We start from the raw sequence: 25,861 nt of genomic DNA, 5'->3' as shown, positions 1-25,861 counted from the left end.
AATGCCGTTGGCATCGCCGACGCCGTTTCAGCTAGTGTGGAATAGTGTTGTTGAGCACAGGCGAGTAGCTTATTTTGAAACAACAACAATAATTTAGATCTGAAATCAATTTTAGCATTTCAAAATGCTTTATTTCGCGTATTTCCAAAATCTCAAATCAGATCGCCTGCCGCGATTCCAGTGACCTCCGGTATAGTACAAAATGAGCCAAGCTTGGTGAACAGACGCTAACCCTTCTCGTGGTTATGGGAATGCTCTGTGATTTGATATGAACTGATTTTTGATGCATTCATTTCTCATTCACAATTTCATTCAATTTCCAAGTGTTTGCGAATTAAGTAATTCAAATTCTAATCTAATTTCAAAAAAACTGTGTAGCTCTAATTCTAATTCCAATCTAATTCGGAAAATCTGAAAATTTTCTAGTTGTCCAAGTCTAGTTCTGAAGCATAAAGTTGCTTCTTTATTGTGATAGCCAGTCATTGGTCCATTGAAATGTGGATCTGGTACACCCCAGTACACCCCATCTGAGTGGTACACCCTTTTAAAATCCTGGTACACACTATTATAAGATGAATAAAGCTTGGACTGATGTATTTTGATAAAGGTCGACCATCTGTGTGCCTTGAGTCGACCTTTATCAAAATATATCAGCCCAAACTTTGTCTTCAGAAGGAGTTCGTGTACCATCTTACAATAGTATATTGAACGCTCTCTTATTTAAGATATCATTCCATGCTGGTGACGTCATATTTTGATACGATTGTTGATATAAAATGTTCTTTCCGATTCTCTACTAGTTGCTGACGATTACCCCTGACGAGTGTCAGCCGAAAATATTCGGGTTCATTTCAATATGAATATACAATTCAATTGTATATTGAAGTTCTGTATCTCCAAGAAGCTCTTTATAAAATACCTCCAAGACGCTCTTTATAAAATAGGGTAGAGAGGGGTAAAACGCCCAGGCGAGGTAAGACGACCAACATCAATATATCAGAACAAAGCGAGCGTTGAATGCGTCACAGTATCGCAAATATCGCGAATTTGCCAGACGAAACTGCCACTTTGATTTCAACGCCCTAATGAAGATTTTTAACGTTTTATGAAAATTTATGACTTTTAGACATATTCTTACCAATAGAGAGCCTTTTACAACCAAGTGAAACGTCATATTTAACGGATGCTGCAGAGAGTTTGCCGGTCCTATTTATGATTTCTCAGCGCGTAGTTCGGTTTAAGCCACAGTCCGAAGGCGAATTCACATAATAACCACCTGGTAGCTGATCGGCAAACGATGGCTACCACGAGTCTAGAAACTTAATGTACACGTCTGTTTATCGGTCTGAGTGGCATGCGGTATTTACTAGGACATAACGAGGTGAAAAGCCAATAGAGGCGTTTTGCCCCACCCATGTAGCAAAACTTCAAATTAATGAAAGTAGATGAATGATAATTTTACATATGATGATTGATACTTGGACTTTCCAGACGATCATGGTAGAGGGGGGACGATCTCGCGCGCAAATTCCGAAATTCAATCCGTTTCGTCTAGTTTGGTGGATATTACGACGTTTCCCGCTTAGGGTGGGCGCGTTGCCGCACTCTACCCCTACCGTTGGCGGGCCGAGTAAAAATTGTTAGCCATATTCTCCAGCGTATTTTAATTTTATTTCTAAATTACAATGGTAATAAATGCTGCTCAGTGAATTTGTTGATATTAGGTAATGAGAAAGTGACGGTTAATTAAAACAAATATCCCTTTGCCGTCATGATTCGAAACAATGTTAAACATGTTAAATTTATAACTATCTTTAAACGCCTATCCTCGTCCTTCTATTAAGACTCTAAAACACTAGATCTTCAAGATTTTTAGGCACGCCTCCCTTTATGATAGTGAACAATTTCGCGCCTCCTTGTCATCAAAAGTATAACCAGAATGCTCGCAATTCCAACGGATAATTTGATGGCATGGAAGATTATTTATGGCTGTTGATGAGAAAATTCTGAAATATCAAACCAGCCAATTCATGGGAAACACTTCACGACGTGTAGTTTATACCGAAGAAGTGTCGAAACGTTTACCAGGTATATTCTGAATAAATGGGCATTGGCCGAGGTTTTCGCACACCCTGGTGTGAAACATCGCCTCGCCATGCTGCCGCAACCATCTATTGAGAGGAGTACAACATATCACGCCAGGTCGATGTGAACAATACCAACTATGAAGGGATTATCCTCAATGTCATTCTAGTGCATTGTTATGCCGATGCAATATTGTTCGGAACAGTACCGATTCTCATCATTGATAGGGATTCAACATTCAACGCCCTGACCCGGGGAAAAGTTATATATATCAGCATTTTAGCAACCAGTACACTGATGATAGTTTTCGGTTAGTTCCGATTTTACATTATGAACGTACAGTCGCTATATTGATACTATAACATATAAAATTACTTAGTTACTCACCAAATCATCGTAACCAACTCTTCTCTTTTAATAAATCAGGTGACGTAAATGCCAGCAAATTTTCAAATCCTCTTATCCTTCCAGGTTCTGCACATCTATGCTGACGCTCACCCACTATCTAATATTTTTTTTTGGCTGTGTCGTACATGCATGTATGCTACCGATGCGAAAATGCTTAGCAGCATTAGTCGGTACTTTGATTAATGTGCATCGTCGAAATAGATATTGCATCCTAGCAGAGGTGGTCAAAGTAGTCAGAGAGAGAGAGAGATATTTATTGATTTGTCCAACCGTAAAGAAAACATCATTGGCACACGAAACAACAATAAATGAACTTAACGGTATAGGACAGGGTGTGACCGATATGACTCTGGGTAGGGTCAACTAGTCTGATCACACCCTGCATTAACAAATACAGATATTGTGTCATAAATTTGGATGCATTATTGGTTGGGATCAATCAATTCAGCTCAGCATAAAAATAAAATACTGACGAAACTAAAAAATTTGGTGTGAGACAAGCGGATCATTGGTAATGGGAGATGAGGTGACTGAATAATTCCTTTTTGAAGGAGTGGTATGGGAGGTCCCGTATTGATGAGGGTATAGCATTCCATATGACAGGACCGGCATAGTCGATCGATTTCTTTGTGAGGTTACTGGTGGGTCGATGAAAATAGATGTTGCCTTGGGAAGAAAATCTGGTATTGTGTGAGTGAAAGAAAGCTACTCAAGTAGAAGTAGAAGTAGCAACGAAAAAAACTACTCAACTACGAGTAGAAGTACTTAATTTATAAACAACCTAAAACTACTTGAAGCAGAAGTAGAACTGACTGACTTTAAATCTACTCAAGTAAGTAAGTAGTTGTGAAGATGATCGTAATTCGTTCGCATGGACTGTCAAAAGCTGCAAATTGAGCTATGCGAAAGGTGCAGAGCTTGATTCATATTGATGCATACCAGGAGGATCCAATTTTCGACAGCATAAGCATTCGTTCGCATCATGAGATAAAAATGATAGTATTGATATGGAAAAATACTAATCCTCTGTTTACTCCAACAGCCCGTTTGAGAAAATGTCATGGTATGACGCCCTATCTCATATTATAAGGTTCTAGTTTAAACAAAGAGCAATACGGAGAAGTTGTATTGGATACGGTGCAAACATTTTGCGCGATTAGGAAACGTTCATAAAAAGTATGGTGGGTCGTAAAAATGCCATGTGTAGCTTTATTTCCGGAAATTAAAGACATTACTACACTTGCTTTTATAGTTCAACTAGTTCAACATGTATGTTTTAGCGTTAAGGGGGTAGCAGTTTCCAATCATTGTATAAATATACCATTGTTGAAATCGAGCGAATGTAGTTTATGCGTTTCTATTATCACGGATGTTTTAGTGTATTGTACCATATCAATTTGTTGCAACTTCTCGAGGCTTCGTATTGGATCCTCTATTTCGACTGATAATAACAGTCTGTAGCATATAGCTTCACGTATTTTATTGGCAGTTCTACTTGTGCGTGCTGAGCGATATAACTTCATTTTGCATGTGTATTTAACTTTATATTCGTTATTTGATTTAAGATGTATGGCCAATTAATTAGTCTTTCACCCAGCAAAATATAATGAAATTGCATCACCACTCATACTTCGAAAATTTATTTTGACTTGACTCGTGACTTGACTTGAGTCACCTTTGAAAATCGATTGACTTGACTTGACTCGAGTCAAAATGTACAATGACTTGAGATGACTCGTGACTCGAAGGTAGTGACTTGATCTCAATACTGGCTGGTTCTTGATGTGTAGTGATCAATCAATCAATCAGGTTTATTAATATTTTCATCGTTTCAAAACATCACAAGACTGCGATACAATGAAAAGATAGAAAGGTGTCGAAACAACTTGGAGTAGCCATTAAGATCAGACACCCACCTTAGCCTAGGCGAAGTAAATAAGAGGCATGCACACTGAATGAAAAGTAATGCAGATAATATAAGACGCAAGCGACAGAATGCGGTGGTATGGGGCGAGGTCGATGTTAGGTCGTAGTCCGGTAATCCTGAAGACTGGCTAGTATTGATTTAGAAGAAATTGCTTGTATTTCGACTTGAATGCGGACATGCTCGACGACTGTCGGATAGCTGGCGAGATGCTGTTCCACAATTGGGGTCCGGCATACTTGTATTTTTCATGTATTCAGTCCTGATCATATGGTAGTCATATGATGTCAACTGGAAATGTCCCAATATGACTGCATAGGCGTTCTACGAAGCGATAACAAATGCTTTCCGTGAGCGAGATACTCACGTTGTCGAAAATTATTAGCAATTCCTATTCACGAATTGAATATTGACGATATTATTGTTACAGAGAAACAGGCTGTAGCTGGTTGATCTGTTAACCCACCGCTAGGGTGCAGTGAAAATCACAACTGACGACTTTATTTACGCCGTAGTCGTTGAATCGTATCATATCAACAATCATTCATTTTGCTGCGCCCCGCACAGCGTCGTTGGCATATCTATCAGTACAGACTGCAGAGTGAAGAAAACAGACAGCTTTACCATAAAATATTCAAAATCGAATTCAGCGATACAGTCCTGCAGTGAATCGTCGTGGATTGTCCGTACTGATGAAAGGAGTGTAATTGACTGGCTGATTAAGTGAAATAATTACGGTATGAATGAAGCAAGTCTCCAGGGTTGATGCTCTTGGTGGTGGTGGTTCATATGGTAGGACCAACTAACTGACGTCAGTTTTGGATGAAGATCTGGAGTTTTGAATTTGGATTTGGATTTCGCCGAATTTGAGGAGGGAAGACCCATTTGGGTCTTGGTGAAATGGGGGGCTGATGACCCAACCCTGTTGTTGGCCATTTGCAAAGTGAAATCAATCCTTGCCCATTTGAAAACTTCTTGGTCATTTGCAAAGTAAATCCTTGCCCATTTGAAAAGCGAGAGCACCAACCCTCCAAGTATTTCAGCATATTGTGGCATCGACTTACAGGTTAACTAGTATAATGTGTGTACGTCAGATGAGATCGTACATAGTACACACGCCATGTTTGATACCGGTATGTTGTATAATAATGAGGATAAGAAAGTAGACTAGACCGGGTCGGGAAGTCAACATTGACTCCATTAATTTGTTTGTTCAGGGTTGTACACAGTGTTGATACCGGAAGTTGGCTTCCACAAGTCACATTTCCAGACTTGCCAACCGAGCCAATTTATAGAAATACTTTGAAACAATTCCTGTGCTTCCCAGTCAACAGTCAGTATGGAGTATATATAAACTCATGAATGTGGTGGGGTGGGCATATTGACAATAGGCCTACATTATATTTTACAGACTCCTCATCAACAGTTCTACCCACCCAATCTAATCCCAATCTATTATGAGTAATTCAGTTTTCGACTACACTTAACCACAATTCATGGACTACAGCTATTCTAGCCAATTTATCTTTTTATTTACCGAATTTCTTTGCATCTTTTTAGATACTAATAATCATTAGTAGAATGGGTTCGATTCCATTATTAGAACGAGCCAGAGGAGTTACCCTGGGAGCTGTATTCGGAGACTGTCTAGGAGCAGAATTTGAGTATGATTGGGCAGTAAACCCTTTGGAAGACGTCATCAAGTATTTAAAAGATGTCCAGAATAGAGTGAAAGGTTCCAACTCTGAAAAGGGATCTGTGCTATACACGGATGACTCATGCATGACGTTTGATCTCGGACTATCGTTGGTGAAGCATAGAAAATTTGAAGCTAACAATGTCGCAAGAAATTTTTCCGAGACATATTTTTCATCTTCCTCTCAGAGATTTTATGGCGGAAATGTATCCAATGTATTTATTGAATTGAAACGCATCAATTATTATGGGGATGTGTACGGCCCGGCTTTACAACAATTCAATGGATCAGGCTCCTACGGTAATGGATCTGCAATGCGAGTGTCGCCAGTGGCACTGTTCCATCACAATGATGTACCTAACATAGTAAAATTAGCAGGTGAACAGTCCAAGATTACTCACACACATCCTTTAGGAATAAATGGAGCTATATTGCAGGCTCTTGCTATCGAGAAAGCGTTGAGTGCCGATGAGATTACAGACCCAGTTTTATTCTGTCAAGACCTACTTGAGCAATTAAAAGAGCATACTACTGTCACAGAAGGCCTCGGAGTATACGAAGATAAAATGAAAAAAGTCATTGAAATTTTACAGCAGGACGAATTGGTGAAACCTTCAACCATCAATACAGTGATTGGTTCTGGCGTATCAGCACAAGCCGCAGTACCTGCTGCTATCCTCAGTTTTCTTTACTGCCTCGACAGAGAACGTATACCACTGATATCCAACTACAATGGCATGCTCCGAACGGCCCTATACTCTGTCAGTTTTAGCTATGATTCAGATACAGTTGGATCTATGGCATGTGCAATCGCCGGTGCATACTATGGGGAGAAGTGCATTCCAGATGAGTGGAGAATAGCTTGCGAAGGTGCAGACGCAGCGTTGAAGATGGCAAGTGACCTGATCGGTATTAACAAAGATACTAATAATAAGTGACACAGATTGATTCAACTAAGTCCGGTGACCGACTCCTATGCATCAAACTATATAATGTATTATTCAGTGTTTCGACATCTAGGTGATAATTTCTCACCGATATATCAAATATTTTTATGTAAACGTATTTGCTTGTATTGGTTGTGATATTTGGAACTGCACATAATGGCTTGGGTACTTGAAATCTTATCAAGCATTGATTGGAATGTCAATGAAGTTTTTTGTACAAGACTAGTACAGACCTATTGATTTTGAATTTATCATTTGAATATTATTTTTCTTCGACAAATATTATATTCGCCTCTCAGAACAAGCCTCTTGTACGATACTAAAACTAAGTTATCATGGTGTACTATGTATGGGGCCGTGTCAAATACGGTCCCATGCCGTTTGCTGGCTAATGAACGACGCTTCTGCCTAATCGGTCATCTAGTGCGGCATCAATACGATCAACCAGCCGCCGCCATCATCAACCACATTCCGACGGAGCCATGGCGCAGAGGTGGCTGGAAGAGAACCACATGGCGCTTGACAATAGAGACCGAGCTAGCGCAACGCGGGCTATCGCTCGAAGACGCCCACGACCGCCCACGCTGGAGGCGCTTAACAAGGGCCCAAAACTGATTATATTGATATTCTTTGGTTTCCTGTTTTCTTTTGCCCATTTATTTAATTGAAAGTCGATATATATTTACAATGTATAGTATACACTCTACCTACATTGATACACTTAATAGAAAAGCATTAACCAGATGTAAGGCGTAGGCTCATCCAGTGCTTGCAATTGAGCAGGCTGGCAATTATACATAACTGCACGCTGCACCTCATTTTTCTATCTTTGCATGCGAGTCGAAAATCCGCAATTGGGGGGGAAGCTCAAAGAAGGCCTGGATTTATTTCATAAACACTCCAATTGAAAATTTATGCTCATTGCGATTGATTTTATTTCATGCAGGGTAGACCATCTGCACTCAGTATAACTGTTTTAGCCATTGTTTTATAAATAATGTATTTTAATCATATTATACAGGATTATACATGAAAATATACATCGGTTATTAATACTAGTACTCGTGTTAATACGAATTACTGATACTACCCGTAGTCTGTGCGGTGGTTGCTTGCTACATGCTTTGCTTAATTATCTTACTAGGTCACTTATTCAACATCACGCTGTGTTTATAAAATCGCATTGTGCGTCATCATCGGATGGAAATATTACATCAGTCGATTGTGAAAGAGAACAGGACGGTTTCTTTCATGCAGCAGATTTTGTTTGTTCAGATGTCCGTGTATAGCGCTATCGTGAATAATAACAATGCACTGCCTTCCGTTGTTTCGTTAGTTCCACCATAGTGTCCTATATGGTGTCGACACAAGCAAATCGCACGGTGCAATGAAATTGTATCACGTCACAGTTTCCATTTGGCTACAGGCAGTGGCGGCTCGTGACAATATCGGGTGGTGGGGCAAGGGCTGCAAGCGACTTTTATCAAGATGACGTCACAATGGCGTTTTCCAACGTAAACAAGTAACTTAATGATGGTACGGTAACATGAATTTCCCGGCAACAGTGATTTTAACGTATGTGCCACGAGAGGTCTGCTGGTGAGCTGTGACTTGAAGTGTGGTAACTGCGTAAACGGCGTACGGAACAAAGATTCAACACGGTTCATGTTCGCATTAGACCTGACTAATTATCTGCAGAAATGGAAATGACTATAACTCGAGAGATAGCGTAAGCCTAATTGGAAAGGTCAACGAATTCGGACAGATACGCAATTGTTATCTCATAGATTGGGCCTGTCCTATTGAATCCAAAACATCATTCTAAAGAACTAAGAATAGCAGCCTCGGAAATTTGGTCTCGGTAGTCGGTACAGCATAAGCGATTTTGGCCTTGAAACTGGAGACTGTAACACGACACATACGTTTTTATTACTGTCTTATAGGTCTGCTGCGAAATCGCCTTTGGAAAATATATTACCGAATAAATACGTGGATGAAAGCCTTAAACTTGGTACACTGTTACATGACATTATCGAGAAGTGGCCTCATGGCCCTTTTCGGTATGGTACACTGTCAAAATTAATGCGAACAGACCAACACCGAATTTTGCGTAAAATTTACTGAGGAATAGGCTGATCAAGTGATCAGCTGTTAGCCGCCATCGAAAACGAAATAACTATCGCGCTTGACAGGGGGTTGTAAGCAAATGGCTTGAAGGCCACAATTTCACGGTGAAATTGACATTGGAGAATATAATATCAAAGTAAATATTTGAATGCAAACTGAGAATGATATCATCATCTCTGTTAACGTTACCGCAGATACACCGGCTTTTGCGTGAAATCCGCAATGTGTTGTAGGCTAAAGTGTCAGATCGGAGCACATCTTTACCACACTCGACCTTGATAACGAAATTACTGCCCTAATCATTGAGTGTCAACCTTGAGACTTGGCACAGCGTTCGATACTAAAATCAAGACATACCGTGCAAAAGCTTATGACGGATCTAGGTAAGGAGCATCGTTAAAATCAATAGAGACCAATACCGGCTTTGCGTATAATCTGTTAGCGATAAATGACTAGTCAGCTCTCACTCGAATTAGGAAGCCAAATTACCACTAACACAGTTCAGTGACAAACTTAAAACTTGGTACAGCGTTCGATACTAACATTAAGACTTTCCGTGCCAAATGTCATAACTAGGGCGGTTTTTTTTTACCTAAAAAAAAGAAAATTTTGACCTAAAAATTCAAAATTTTGACTTTTTTTGACCTAAAAAAACTGAATTTTGACCAAATTTGGACCTAACGTATGCAAATTAGGTGTTTTCCCAAATAATGTCAAAATTGTACCAGTTATCTACATTTCCGGTTGTAACTGGCTGTCCCAATGTAGTAGTTTGGCCTGAAAAAACGCTTTTGGCTTAGAAACAGGCAACTTTGTAAATATAAAAAACAATATTTTAACGAAATCTGGCTCTATGAAGAATTCCAGTGGTTGCAATACGTATTATGGTGGAAATAATTTTAAAAAATTGTAGTACAACGAGAGATACTTTCCTATATTCTTGGGTAAAAAGTGCATGTCCTTACTTGCCAAGGACGTTCAACAGCAGCAGTTGTTGGCTTACAACACTCAAGTTGTGCAATGTGCATACACTACTGGTGACGCACCATGTTGCTTCATTCTGACAATGTTGTCTATTACAATTTTTCATCATGCGCTTCTCAATATAAGAATGATGCCCCAGTTAGGATATTGCGGTACGTTGACCATTGACCGTTGATGATTCAGTATGAGCAGACAATGCGCCGTTTACAACAGTAGGCCTATAAAGTAGACTACAAGCTGTAAAATATCAAATGATACGTTCACAGACAGTGCAAAATCTACGATACAAACGAAATAAAGACGTCAAAAAAATTTTGACTTTATGAACAATTTTGACCTAACGCTACAATTTTGACAAAATTTTGACAAATTTTGACATGTCAAAAAAAAACCGCCCTAGTCATAACTAGGGCTGGGCAAAATGATTCGAGTACTCGAATCTGAATCGAGTAGTAATTTTAATGATTCGAGTCGAGTAGTAAAAGACGATTTTTTCGAGTACTGAAATTATACGGTCCTCGCAACTGAAAGTTAATTTACTGACGAGAATTATATTTTTGATACTATTTTCCACCGAGGAAGCCGTGAAACATTGATTGGCCGTGTTTGAGCATACCAGGCACAGTTTAAAGCTACGAACGTTACTGGAAATAACACATTTCCGAAGTCATTATCATCCAACAAAATTGTTAAGAAGTGCAAAAATACCAAAGTATCTTTAATGTGATGGATAACAGGCATTACGTTCTTCGTGGTGGCATAAAAGGTTCATATTTGGACTTCGACATAGTACATCCTGTTGTGACGTCATAATGAGTGATACTCGATTACTCGACTCGACTCGAAGCATATTACGTGATTCAGAATCGAATCACTCAGGTACTCGATTTTGCCCAGCCCTAGTCATAACCGATCTCGGTATTGAACATCGTCAAAACCAATGGATACCAATACCGGCTTTTGAGTAAAATCTGTTTGCGATACATGACGGATCAGCACACACTCAACTTCGGAAACGGAATTACTACCCTAAACTTTAAGTAGAAACCCTGAAACTTGGGACAGTGTTAAATACCACCATCACGACATGACAGAACAAGTTTCAAGAGTTTTCATGGTGTGAAACCCCATTAAAATCGACCTATACCAGCAAAGGTCGACTAAACGCAGATGACGGTAACAGAGTTCAGCTATAGATACGATTGTTACATCACACCTTAAAGGCACAGAGCTATCGTGCCCCGGTTGCTCGGTAATTTTATGAATAGGAGAGAGTAAATCACCGTTTCTTTATTGTGCGCGGCTTTGAGAGAATAGACAGTGAAAGCTTGTTATGAGCGCTACCGGGGCAAGCCCCGGCTAGGCATTCGCAAAGCGAAAACACAGAAGAGAATTCGATTTTCGCAGAGACTTCACTATATATGGGCATTTACAAGCGAAAGGACAAGAAGTATACGATTTTCGCTGTGATTTCGGTTTATATAGATAGGTGTGCGTCTATAAATGGTGAAGAATTGTTATTTAACAGAATTTTAGGTGGGGCAGTGCCCCAGTTGCCCTATAGGACGAGCCGCCACTGGCTACAGGCAATTTGACGGTGATTTTTGACCTACTTGCCGAGCATTAAATTTGATGAATCGGGTATCAATCGAAAGCTGACGCTGTACTGCTTGCGAAAATATAAATTTTATTCCACTCATGGCCCTGGAACCCCCACAATCTGCCCCAAATTATTCATTGTCGAGTAGATTGGCAGCGTGACGCAACAATGATGTCTGGCGAAACGAGAGATTAGCTCTTGTGAACAATATCATGACAACTTTGACAAACATTAACATGACCTTGCCAGAGCAATCAGCTTTTGATCAGGTAAGAATCTTGCAGTGTATAGAATGTGGGTTTAAAATGTACAGTCCGACGATGTTAAACAATAGTGTTTCTCCTAATTAGCACCCACTGATCCAACAAATTTATTCGAGAATCCCGTGTTGAATGTATTTATTTTCTCACTTACGTATGACTAGAAATTCCACGTTTCAAGTCGATTCAAGCATAGTTGAGTAAAACCTAATTTGTGCCAACTGAAGGAGTTTGTTGAGCACAATCGATGTTTTTGCCTTAATTATTCAAATTTCATACCAGTGACGTCATATTTTGTGATACGATTGTTGATATACAATGTTCTTTCCAATTCTCTACTAGTTGCTGACCATTACCTCTGACGAGTGTCAGCCGAAAATATTCGGGTTTATTTCAATGTGAATATATTATTCTATCGTATATTGAAGTTCTGCACCTCTCTCTGTCTGGCTCTTTTGCTATTGAACTACTCTCTCGTTTCGCCAGACAACATTGTTGCGTCCCAATGCCAATCTCCATAACAATGAAAAATTCGAGGCTGATTGTGGGGGTTCCAGGGCCACGAGCGGAATAAAATTTATATTTTCGTAATCAGTGCAGAGTCAGCTTTCAATTGATACCCGTTGTACTAAATTTAAAGCTCGGCAAGCCGGTCAGAAATGACCGTCAAATTGCCTGTAGCCAAATGGAAATTGTGACGTGAATCAATTTCACTGAGGCGTGAGATTTGCTTGTGTCGACACCATATTGGACACTATGCTGTGACCCATAACCAGAGATGCCACTCCTGGGTTTTTCCACCCAGATCTGGGGTTTTTGAGCATCACCTGGGTTTCTGGTTTTTTATCCTTGAAATCTGGGTTTTTTTCAACATCCAGTTCGCCAGGTCAGTTTTACGCTCAAAAATCAATTATTAGATTAGTATGGTCGCAATATCGTAAAATCAACGCACTTCAGTTCGCTATTGTCGATGGATTTTGCTGTTATTGTAACGACAAAGTGTTGAGAATCTATTTCACTACTAAAATAAGAGGCGTCCGCTTGATGCGATGGAGCTTCATTGAATGGTAACTTCCAGGTCGCAGAAAGTCATGTTCATATAGGACGATTGCCAGTAGCGAACTCGGCACTTGGTGAACAATTTGGCATGTATCGATAAATATCATGTAACTGTATGGTATGCACAAGCACATGAACAGACCAGGTGATGATCCGACTAATATAATCCTATTGTTATCTGAGTATATTTATAGTTCCAACAGGGACACTCAGAGAGAGAGAGAGAGAGAGAGAGAGTTAGTTAGTAGGACACCCCTACAGGGCTGTGGAGTCGGAGTCTGGGTAATTTTCGCTTGTCGGAGTCGTGAAAACTATAATAGCCGGAGTCGTGGGGAAAATACTGACTGGAGTCGGAGTCGGAGTTTGTGAGAATGACCCTGACTTCGACTCCGACTCCAACTTCTCTATCATGAAAATATTTGCTTTCAAATCATTTTCAATATAATTTTTATGTACCACCAATCACGGTTATTAATAACCATATACAGATCAGGTGCGGCCAGCCCGTGGCACGCAGGCCAAATTTGGCACACGAGAAGGTTAGGTGTGGCTTGCGAGGTAACTCTCGAAATTATTTATGACATCAGGTACAATTGCAAGGCCAACCAAAATTTGATTAGCATGACCGCGAAATTTGATGATGACTTAAACAACAGTTCTGACGCATTGACGTATCCAGGGGCCAGCCACATTTATCCCAGATCTTCGTATATGACCATAAAGTAGTATATTTCATACAGATTTATTTGACTTGAAATTTTTCTCGGTATTCACATGATTCATTGTCACTAGATTTCTTGCATTCAGTATTTGAGCCCCCTTCGGAAAATTTTAAATACATATTATTCACAGAATTGAGTCCAACTATATTCGCAATTAGGAGATAACGTGTCGTCCAACATGCGGCTTCGCTTGTACGCGAGATCGTCGACAAAACATTTGCACAAAATGATAGAGGCATGTTCACTGATACCGTCGATTTTGCTATGTCTAAACGTCGAATATTCCTGTCCTTGCCAAATGAGCCCAGTAGTATACAGATGCGACCCCCAATGTATGTTAGCAACATATTTATTGATATAATCCAGTCATTATCTTGCAAAAAAAATTCGCGCTTCGCGCTTCGCGCGACCAGGTCCTGGTTGCGCACTGCACAGTTGCATGACATATTGTTATCAATTTTAGAGCGTATTAATATAAGTCTTGTTCGCAATGTTACCTAATTCGGTTCGCTCCTATCAGACGAATAAAAAAAGGTTATCAACATTCCAGTTGCCCGCGCAATGGTTGGTAAATCTCATGTGTCCCTTTTGCCGAAAAAGTTGCCCAGCCTTGATATAGATAAAATTTGACATCACTTGCAAATTACAACTCAGTTGCACAGGGAAAGAAAATTCACAATATGCGTTTTCGCGATGCAGTCAAAATTAATGCAATTTTGGAATTATACCATGATACTGTGACAGAGCAAATGCACCGGCTGGTTTTGTAAAATTGTACAAATGATGTAAATATGGCCAAACAATGCTTCCCACTTGACAAAATTAAAAAATATTTGTAGTGTAGCTTAGCTGTTTGGGTCGAACAAATGATTAAGTAAGACTGCAAGTCCCAATCCTTGAATACTTGATTAAGTACATGTAAACTAGACATAGGCTATGGTCTTTGACTACTTAACTAAATTACATTTATGACCAATGTGTGTTAGTAGTAAGAGTGTGTGTGCTTGTAATCAGGATAGTGTGCAATGACAAAATTAGTAAGTTCAATCTCTTTATTAGTTGCTGACTCATACACAAAAGCTACACTTGGATTTTTTATCTACATTTTTATTATACAGGATTGGATATCTGTCATATTTGAATGATTCATACATTTCAGGATATTAGAGAGTCCATGTTATAAAAACTTGAAAAAGGAAGGATATTTAGCAAATCTTTCTTTCATATTAATTGCATAGTGGATAATTCGAGCTGTGCCACAATGAAACAATTTAGCATACCAACGTTAATCAAATGTTTGCATATGTTTAATGGGTGTATGATAGTCATTCAACCGACAATGTGGCATATAATTTTCGAAGTAAATTGGTAATAATGCTGGAGTCGGAGTCGGGAGTCGGAGTCGGAGTCGGTACGTTTAAAGACTCAGGAGTCGGAGTCGGAGTCGGTACGTTTAAAGACTCAGGAGTCGGAGTCGGAGTCGGTATATTGAAAATGTGTGGAGTCGGAGTCGGAGCGGGAGTCGGTGGTAAAATTTACCGACTCCACAGCCCTGCACCCCTAGCAAGTTAATCAGAGGCATTGGTTATCAGCACATTCGAACCCTAACCCTAACCCTGAATTTCATGATTTGGCAGTTGCGGTATTTATTTTCACTATACATTGGTCTGTGATTATTCCAAATAAAAGTGATTGTCGTAGGATTAATCAATCGAAAGCTACTTTCAATTTGTTCAGGTCGCTGAAAATACATGAAATCATCCCTAGAAATAGGGAATGGATGGCATTGCATTGAACTTTCGCAGCGCGATGATATAATTAGTACCGGTCAGAGGTGGTCAGTAACGAAGTACTTCTACTTTTTGGAAGTACTCAAGTAGTTTTCCTCTACTTCTGGTACTTACTCAAGTAGACCTGATTTTCTCTACTTCTACTTCGTAATATTTTGTGATCTACTTACTTACTTTTCGCTATTTTCAGTTTGTCAAGTAGAAGTAGTTTAATCCCCCAATACGAAAGATAGCCTAAGGAATTTCGGGGCTGTTTTCACGGAGTACCAACATTTCATATTCATAAAAGTCAAGTAAAGCCCAGAAATTTTTTCGCGCTTCGCGCACAGTAGTTATGTAGTGACAAATATGCTTTCAGGAAAGTATCAGTGAATATAATTTAGGTACGGGATTGCTTGGTTCCGCTCACACCTTATTGTCGCCCATATCAAATATTTCATCACTGTAAATATGGCCCACCATAACGTTTGAAACTACCATTTCGCAATCTAGCAATTACCAATCATATCGTAATCTAGCAGCCCATTACGTGTCTTGCTAATCTGGAAAATCCAGCTATTTTGAAAGTTACACCTGTTTTAGCAGATCACCTTTGAAGCTTTATGGACAAAAGACATGAAATATAGTTTCCGCTTTTTAAAAGTGGTATTTGTATTTCACTTTCAATTGCGAGTATCATACTTTGAGTTCTAATTAGCTGCAGTTCTTTTGTCTGCAGAACATACATGCTGAAGCATAAAAGCAAGTGTAGGAATGCCTCATTTTCCGAAAATAAAGCTACACTAAATATAACTTTTACGGTCCACAATATTTGTTATAAACGTATACTAATCGCGCAAAGTGATGAAACCGTATTCGATAAAACTTCTACGTATTGCTCTTCGCCTAAACTTGGGGCCTTATAATATGGGGTAGGGCGCAATACCATGATATTCTTCCAGTAAACAAAGGGTTAGTATCGCATTTCCATATCAATACTATAATTTGCATCCCGTGATGCGAAAAAATGCTCATTCTGTCGAAAATTGATACCTCCTGGGATGCATCAATACGAATCAAGCTCTCTGCACCTTCCGCATAGCTCAATTCGCAGCTTTGACAGTCCATGCGAACGAATTAGGACTGTTTTCAAAACTACTTACTTACTTGAGTAGATTTAAAGTCAGTCAAATCTACTTCTACTTCAAGTAGTTTTAGGTGGCTTATTGAAGAAGTACTTCTACTCATACTTGATTAGATTTTTTTCGTGGTTACTTCTACTTCTACTTGAGTAGCTTTCTTGACTACTTTGACCACCTCTGGTACCGGTACACTATTAAGTATTCACGCTGCGCCCCAATTGTTTCATTGCGATGTGTCGAGAGGAAAACAACATGTTTTTTGTGCGATTCGCAGTGTTAATCAAGCAAAATGTGTATTATGAACTGTTGTAAATTCAATGTCAAAGGCTTCAATGACTGTATGAGTGTATTCGATGACTATCAGGCTCCACTTTCACAGCTATCTCGTGTCTTTTGAGTGAAATATAGGATCTGGGTTTATTTCGTCTCCACATCTGGGTTTTTCCGAAATATCCCAGTGGCATCTCTGCCCATAACAAGTCAACCTCCACTCTTCGGTCTATTCGCGTCAACCTGGCCGTCACTAATGTCAGCCGCGTAACTTCAGAAATGAGATGAAGCATATTAATGACTATTCTCTGTCAGCAGTCTAGTTATCGGCTGTGCATTGGTTTTCTGGATTGCTTATCACAACCCTTTCCAATCTCAGATCGGCAAGGATCAGGCTTTTGAAGAATCGTAGGCCTACCTCGGCTGAGCGCATGGCTTTTATCTGTAATCACTTGCCCATGCCATCGAATATTTCTGTAATTATCGTTCACAAGATCTTCTTATTGTATCGCAATCTTGTGTTTTGAACTTGTAAATGTATAAATAAATCGAACTATAACGAAGAGTGGTTAAACTGGTCTTTTCGGTGGTAAGAATGGATAAAAAGAAAGTTCAACAGGTGCTATAGAAAGTCCTCGTACAAAGTTCGCAGAATGATATGCCCTGTGTTCTACTGTCGTAAGTGCCGTTTGACAACAGACAATTGCCGACTTCCCTACTGGACCATCAGGACATTATATAGGTGATCTAAAACTGAAATATACATAATTTGATTCTATCGATTAAATGACTTGTAATTGATTACACAAAAGTAAATTGGAACGGTGATTGTTACATACGGTTACCATACGTCATCCGCTAGGAGGATAGGTCCTCTTTTTTGAAGAAACGTTCAATTTTCTTACAATTTGTCCAACTTTCTAGCCTAAAATTCACAAAAATACGTTAATTTTGGCCTAAAAGATAGACGACGGGTTTTGCGGGAGTAAATCGGAAAAACGACCTTTTTTTAGTCAACGTCACATAACTATAGGTGAAAAGTGGGAAATTCGGGAGTCGAGACTGAGCCTGACCTTTTTCTTTAGCGAACACATGCAGCAAGATTTCCTGTACATAATGCAATATCAGCTAGCTGTTTTCTAGTTAGGCAAACTAACTTTTATGATTTCATAATAGTGTCCCCTTTCCCGATTCGAAAATAAGGTAACCAGTACTGTGAATACCTCATCAGGGTTGTAATGACTCAAGTCATGACTCAAGTCGCGATTTTTTGATGATTCGACTCGACTCAAGTCATTTTCCCAAAATTCGGAAATGACTCGACTCTAGTCGAGTCAATCTGTGTATTGACTCGACTTGGACTCGAGTCATTGCGCATGACTCGAGACTCAAGACGGCCAAGACCGACATTTCATTGTAATTTCGAAGAATAGTAAAGTAACCACACTAATGCAATTTCGTCTCTTAGTACCAAAGGTGGTCAAAGTAGTTAAGAAAGCTACTCAAGTAGAAGTAGAGGTAGCGACGAAGAAATCTACTCAAGTACGAGTAGAAGTACTTCTTACATAAGCAACCTAAAACTACTTGAAGTAGAAGTCGAATTGACTGACTTTAAATCTACTCTAGTTAGTAAGTATGTGAAAACGATCGTAATTCCTTCGCGCGGACTGTCAAAAGCTGCAAATGAAGCTATGGGGAAGGTGTTGTTGTTGTTGCTGTTGTTGTTGTTGTTGGTATAGAATTTTTGGTGCTCGGCAGCAATGCAGAAGGTGTAAATAGCTTGATTCATATTGATGCATCCCAGGAGGTATCAATATTTGACAGAATAAGCAGTCGTCGACATCATTAGATGTAAATGATAGTATTGATATGGAAATGCAATACTAATCCTTTGTTTACTCGAACACCCCGTTTCAGAGAATTTGATGGCATGGCGCCCTACCCCATATTATAAGGCCCCTAGTTCAGTCGAAAAGCAATACGGAGAAGTTGTGTCGGATACGGCTTTAACACTTAGTGCGATTAATATACGTTAATTAAAAATATGGCAGATCGTAAAAATGCCATATAGTGCATATAGCTTTATTTTCGGAAAATATAAGGCATTACTACACTTGCTTTTATACTTCAACATGTATGTTCTCCAGACAAAAGAACTGAAACTATACTTAGAACTCAACGTATAATACTCGTAATTGAAAGAAAAATACAAATACTACTTCTAAAGCCGGAAAATATTCTTCATGTCTTTTGTCCAGAAAGTTTCAAAAGTGGTCTGCTAAAACAGGTCTAACGTTAAAAAAGTCAAAGGTTCACTTTTCCAGATTAGGACACGTCATGGGGTGCTAGGTAGTAGGTAATTGCTAGATTGCAAAAAGTTAGTTTCAATCGTTTAGGGGGCAATACCTACTGTGATGAAATATTCGATATAGGCGACAGTGCGGTGTGAACGGAACCACGCAACCCGGTATCTAAATTATATTCAGCGATACTTTCGTTAAAACATAATTGTGACTCCATATATCTACTGTGCGCGAAGCGCAACTAAAATTCTGGGTATTACATGAATTTTGTGAAAATTAAATGTCGGTACTACGTGATAACAGCCCCGAAATTCGTTAGGCTATCTTTCCTATTGGGGGATTAAACTACTTCTACTTGACAAACTGAAAGTAGCGAAAAGTATCAATGCATGAATCATGCAGTTTCTGGACGTTCTCCTTTTAACGATGATGGGATAGCCATCATTTTCTCAAAGCTGCATTGATGAATGCTCACTTGCTCAGTCAGTAGCTTATTAAGACAATGAATGATATCTCAGTCGCGGTATGCATTTTACAAAGATCTGATCTGATGTAACCTTCGATTTACCAAAATGAAAGTAGATACCATACATTTATGTTTCAATACCAACTCTCCGTTCGTAAAATATAAAATCTATCTAGCCTATCTTACGTGGATGATTTCCTGTTTATTGGGTGTCGTAAAAGCTACAGGTAAATATTGAAGCATCCCCGTGAATTTCAGCGAAATTTAACATGACCGAATGTACATTGTGCAAGTGTTGCAACAGCGACGGATTTCGTTCTAGTGTAGTATATTTTCATGTTATGGTCTACCAATTAGCTGGCGTTCGATCTCTGATGGGATAGTTCATGAAGACAGTAAGCGATTATGGTAACTATATAATATATATTTATTCAATATTTATAGTTTGAGCATCATAACGACATACTTTTTGTTTTGATTACAGTTTGTAGCCTCAATATAATGAGATTCAGTATCAGTTAAATACAGGGGTATATGGAATTCTATTTATCCTTATGGTTATATTGAATAGTATATTCACATTGAAATGAACCCGAATATTTTCGGCTGACACTCGTCAGGGGTAATCGTCAGCAACTAGTAGAGAATTGGAAAGAACATTGTATATCAACAATCGTATCACAAAATCGTCATTATATATATACTACAATATATATATACTACAATATACTATTCAATTGTATATTGAAGTTCTGTACCTCCAAGAAGCCCTTATGGTTGGATATCTGTACTTTTGTTCATCTTAACTCATGATCTCCATATCACAGTTTAAGATCTATTAAACGATACGGAAATGTGTTCAACGAAGTTGTTGGAACGTGCCAGCGGCGTTATCTTGGGTGCTATATTTGGAGACTGCCTAGGAGCAGAATTCGATTGTATGTTAGGAGAACAGCCTCTGGGAGATATCCTCGAATATTGTAATGATCTTCAAAACGCCGAAAGGGGCTCAGTACTTTACACGGACGACTCGTGCATGACGTTTGATCTCGGACTATCTCTAATTCAGCACGGAAGATTTGAAGCTCGGGAAGTTGCCAAGGCTTTCTGTGAAACTTATTTTTCATCCTTCCAGAGATTCTATGGGAGCAATGTCGTTGATGTATTTGTAAAATTGAAGCAATCGAATTATAACGACGTATACGGACCAGCTTCACAACAATTTGGCGGATCTGGATCGTATGGTAACGGATCCGCGATGCGAGTTTCGCCAGTGACGCTTTTGCACCATAATGACGTTCCTAGCATAGTTAAATTGGCCGGTGAACAGTCCAGGATTACTCACACACATCCATTAGGGATCAATGGAGCCATACTGCAAGCATTAGCTATCGAAAAGGCATTGAACACCAATGAAATTGAAAGCCCCGTTAAATTCTGTCAAGAACTGTTGGAACAATTCAAAGAAAATACTACCGTCACCGAAGGCATTTCCGTGTACGAAGAGAAAATGAATAGAATAATTGAGATCTTGCAAGAGGAAAAGTTGGTGAAGCCTCAAACTGTTAATTCAAAGATAGGTTCCGGTGTAACGGCTCATGCTGCAGTGCCTGCCTCTATCTTCAGTTTTCTTTACTGCCTTGACAGAGAACGTTTGCCACTGATATCGGATTACAATGGCATGCTCCGAACAGCATTTTACTCTGTAAGTTTTAGCTATGATTCTGATACCGTCGGATCAATGGCGACTGCTATCGCCGGTGCATACTATGGCGAGAAGTGCATTCCAGATGAGTGGAAAATTGCTTGTGAAGGTGCAGATGCGGCGTTGAAGATGGCAAATGACTTGATCAGCCTAAATATACAAGAACAATGAAATGAATCATATTTTATTGACTTTAATTAATGTAAACTATACCATGCAGGTGCTGCGCTCACTGCTTGCGCTCAATTTGATGATCGTATCGCCATGTCACTTGTTTTGAGTCCGCTTGGCAGTCTGCCAAATGGATCTCGCTGCCACTAGATCGCGGTCGATGTTTTTATAAACATTTATTCTGTAATTTACGCCTGCAGTACATCTGTCAGCAGAAGTGATCAGTAACAAAATACTTCTACTTTTTCGAAGTACTCAAGTAGTTTTCTTCTACTTGCAGTAGCCTACTTACTCAAGTAGGCTAAATATTCCACTACTTCTACTTCTATTTGGTAATATTAGGTGATATACATACTTACTTTTAGCAAATAACAGTTTGTTAAGTAGAAGTATTAAATTCCTCGCTTGAGAGAAAGAGAGAGATGGAGGGACGTTGATATTTAGGGGCTGTTTACACGGTATAGCAACAAGCAATTGAGTCTTCACAAGGGTTAAGCAGAGATCAGAATTTTTGTCGTGGTTCGCACGAGAGAGACAAGGAGGAAACAAATATGTTTTCACGAAAGTATCGGTTAATATAATTTAAATAACGGATTACACGGTTCTTTTCACACCGCATAGTCACCTATTTAATGACTTGTTTCATCACAGTAAAAATGGTTCGGCAAAACCTTTGAAACTATATCATATCGTAATCTAGCAGCACACGGCGTGTGCTCATTTCGAAAAGGTAGTCTTCGACTTTTGAGCGTTCGGCCCTGTTCTCTCAAACCACCGTTTACTGGACAAAGTATATGATATATGGTTTACGCGTTTTTGAAAATAGGATCTGTATCTCTTTTCATACAGCATATTACGACGTTGATTTCATCTAATTTACCTGAGTTCTTTCGGACGTATGGTAGGCCTTACATGCGACTTGAAGATCAAATAGGTGAAGTATTGCATTGCATTTTCCGGGAGTAAGATTAAATATAAATGGCATTTTTACGATCTACCATATTTTAGTTATTATTATTATTATTATTATTATTGATGCAAAGGGGAGTGATGCTTTTCGCCTGTATAAGGCCAGGTGCGTCACGGACTAGAATGTGAGGTCGGTGTATATTTTTAGCACTAACGCACAAAGCGTTAGTGCAGTATCCGATATAGCTTGTCTGTAATGCTCTTCGTCTTAACTACGATCCTTAAAATATACTCGGGACCAATGTTCCCTCTAAGCTGCGCACGTGCGCAAATGCGCAGTGCTGAAACGGTCTCTGCGCACAGAAAATCTACGCTGCGCACAAAAAATCAGAAATGATGTTTTTTTTATAGTTGTTGCGCACTGTTGTCCAATAAACCACGCAGGCGCGCAGATTCGTGAAAATTAAGATGGAACATTGCCAGGGCCAAATAGTGTTATCACTGAAGTCTGAAACCGAGGTACAAGTGCGCCCCGCAAATGTCACTATTGCGCTCCGTGAAGAAATGAGAGTTCACAATCACCTGCGCCTCAAGGAAGATATTTTTTAGTATGGCCTCGTACACGTGAGCGGTACTGATATCATTTCAATAGCGCATTATTTTCTGGGAATGGCGAAATAACATGGTTTAATAAAGTTATAAATAACAATGGGCTAGCTCGAAGTTAATCTGCGAGAAACTAACGAATGACAGTCTTCTCCGCGTGGCATAAACATTGCGTAAGATTTACTCAGGACCGTAACTTTCGCACCCCAAACCACCCAATTGGAGGGGCCGAGCTCGAAGGGGGTCCAAAATTATTTCGAGAATTAACATAAATCATGGCGCGTTTTATTATTGTAAGATATCTGATTATTGGGTACTCTTTGCCAACAAAAATTAGGCATGATTTATAGAAATGGGCAGTTGGGCGTCGGCCATTACCGCACCATGACGCGCCAAGACATATGAAGTTAAGGCTATGTAACATGCGAATCCAAGAAGTGCGCCAGAACGATCAGCAGCGAGAAAACCTTGGGCGAAAAAAACTGCCTCGGTGCTGACCGAAAACTTCGATATATACAAATATATGTGTAATTGTCCATGTCCATGGGCGCCTAAATGGCTGGCGCCCAATGTTCCTGTTCTGGCGATCCGAGTCCCACAACAAGACAAATGCCATATCGAGGGACCATTATTTCCCAGTTGAGAAATACCAATTTGAAATCGTGCGAACGTCTTTTACTTTAGTACGTTTTGGCGATTTCAATATCTTTTGACATAGCAGATAGGGGGTCACGAAATAGCATCATGTAACGAAGTCACTATATCAACGGGTACGCCCGAAGATGTTTTATTATTATTTCGAGGGCCTATCTATTCCAACAGACCTCACTGGATCACCTCTACCGGTAAATCTGATTATGTGAGCAGGGAGAGGATAAAAATTGATAGCAATATATACGCAATTCCCGATCATATTGGCCGATGCAATCATGAATTATATAAATTTTTTCGCGCTTCGCGCGTTTAGGGATGCTACTACTAAATAGGCACCCAATGTACATGATAAGTACCGGAATAAGCCTAGAGCTGTAGGGGGGTCTGGGGGGCAAAGCCCCCCAGTAGTTAGTTTTATCACCCCATTGGATGGTGGTTGCGCACTGTTGTCCGAGGGCCTGCGCAGTGAGTTGGCGTGTTTGCGCAGACTCGTGAAATATTAGAGGGAACATTGCTCGGGACGGCGTCATTTTATAAAATTTTCTGAAACAAGGCGCCGGAGTAAACAATATTTAAGAGCCACTGTTCCATAGCAAACCGTTACAAAACTATTAGTTGCATCCCATGATCCAGCCGAGTTCTTATACTGTGGGCAATCTATACCTCGTGGGATCTAGCAACATGAACCTGGCTCTTCTCCTTCTATTGGAGTAGCTTTCTTGACTACTTCTGGCTCTCAGTACTTCTCAACCTTCTCTTGCAGCATCCTATCAAAGAGATTAATAGTTCATGGCAACCAAAGATATCTGCGTGTACACGTACAGCCACATATCCGTGAAATAGTGCCTGAACCTCAGCATTGTTACAAAATCGCTGTGAAATAAATATGGCCGAAAACTTACCATGCAATTAAACAGCAGTGTAGTGTGTAACTTGCATTATATTATTTGCGATCGAATAAAAGTTTTGGATTGGAAGTTTGTGTATCGACCATGGACCATGGTGTTATGACGACGTAGGCCTACAATCTTAATACTCAATTGGTAATCGAATATCTCATATAGGTAGGCCTCCCCTGATACTCAGGTATAACTACTATACGCGAAAGCTAATTTACAGTCTGAAACTTATTTAGCGGGGATGGCGTGAACCTCTGAAAGGTTCAGGTTCGTGTGAACGCGAACCTTTTTGAGATGTTCGGTGTCAACACGAACATGAGCCTATGACGTCACTTGACGTCATATTGCTAGTTCCAACCCTACATTTCAGTGAAGTGATATAGTAATGTAAGCTGTCCAAGTGTCCACGATACCTAGCGACGATTCAGTCAGGCCACATTATGCCACAATGCTAAAGTATATACTTGGTGACTTTCTAAACGTCTCCAAATGTATCAGCTGGGTCAATCGATCCCATAAAATCAATATCTTCCGTCGCTTTGCCAACAATTTCGATGAGGACTTGCAAGGGAATTTTAGCTTACGCCTTAGCCGTCTAGGCCAGACCGGAAAATTTATTCGGCGTCCGACTATTGCTACATTGATATTGAGCAGAGTGCAAAACGGGTTTCTACACTTGCTACCGATGTGACGCAATCGCAAGGATTTGGTTTTACAGCATATTAATTAAATAGTATATTCATATTGAAATGAACCCGAATATTTTCGACTGACAATCGTCAGGGGTAATCGTCAGCAACTAGTAGAGAATTGGAAAGAACATTGTATATCAACAATCGTATCACAAAATATGACGTCACCAGCATGAAATTTCGAATGAGAGAGCGTTCAATGTACTATTTTTAGGTGGTTCACGAACTCCTTTTGTTGACAGAGTTTTGGTTGGTGTATTTTGATAAAAGTTGATTCCAAGGCACACAAATGGAATTGTGAACGACCTCGCCCTACGATTCGAAATCGGTCGTCTCGATAATTATTCGCACAAATCGGATTATCCAACAGATGTTTGCCGATGGCAGAATTAATGGCCTTTGATCGATCAGCATCAATCTTAAGTGGATGAGTTAAGGGTGAGCTTTTCACATCGCGTAACGC

General features: G+C 39.6%; 2 protein-coding genes and 1 long non-coding RNA gene across 3 annotated transcripts; all 3 read left to right on the top strand.

The window, feature by feature from the left end:
* Positions 1-5,935: 5,935 nt before the first annotated feature.
* LOC145455718 (ADP-ribosylhydrolase ARH3-like) lies at positions 5,936-8,017 on the top strand. Its single transcript, XM_080333694.1, has one exon. It carries the CDS (start codon positions 5,999-6,001, stop codon positions 7,049-7,051), a length of 1,053 nt encoding a protein of 350 aa, XP_080189820.1. The 5' UTR covers positions 5,936-5,998; the 3' UTR covers positions 7,052-8,017.
* Positions 8,018-13,672: 5,655 nt separating this feature from the next.
* LOC145456343 (uncharacterized) lies at positions 13,673-16,244 on the top strand. The gene is made up of 2 exons (XR_013920581.1): positions 13,673-15,207; positions 15,293-16,244. It is a non-coding gene; the product is annotated as an uncharacterized LOC145456343 (long non-coding RNA).
* A 4,306-nt stretch (positions 16,245-20,550) lies between these two features.
* LOC145456368 (ADP-ribosylhydrolase ARH3-like) lies at positions 20,551-21,713 on the top strand. The gene has a single exon (XM_080334442.1). The coding sequence runs from the start codon at positions 20,616-20,618 to the stop codon at positions 21,636-21,638; it is 1,023 nt and encodes a 340-aa protein (XP_080190568.1). The 5' UTR covers positions 20,551-20,615; the 3' UTR covers positions 21,639-21,713.
* Positions 21,714-25,861: the final 4,148 nt, after the last annotated feature.

The sequence above is a fragment of the Botryllus schlosseri genome, chromosome 14 (genome assembly GCF_051294905.1).
Source record: "Botryllus schlosseri isolate E-star chromosome 14, Bs_hap1, whole genome shotgun sequence".
Taxonomy (NCBI): Eukaryota; Metazoa; Chordata; class Ascidiacea; order Stolidobranchia; family Styelidae; genus Botryllus; species Botryllus schlosseri.
Note: the sequence above shows the minus strand (reverse complement) of the source record. Positions and strands in the feature narration are given on the sequence as shown.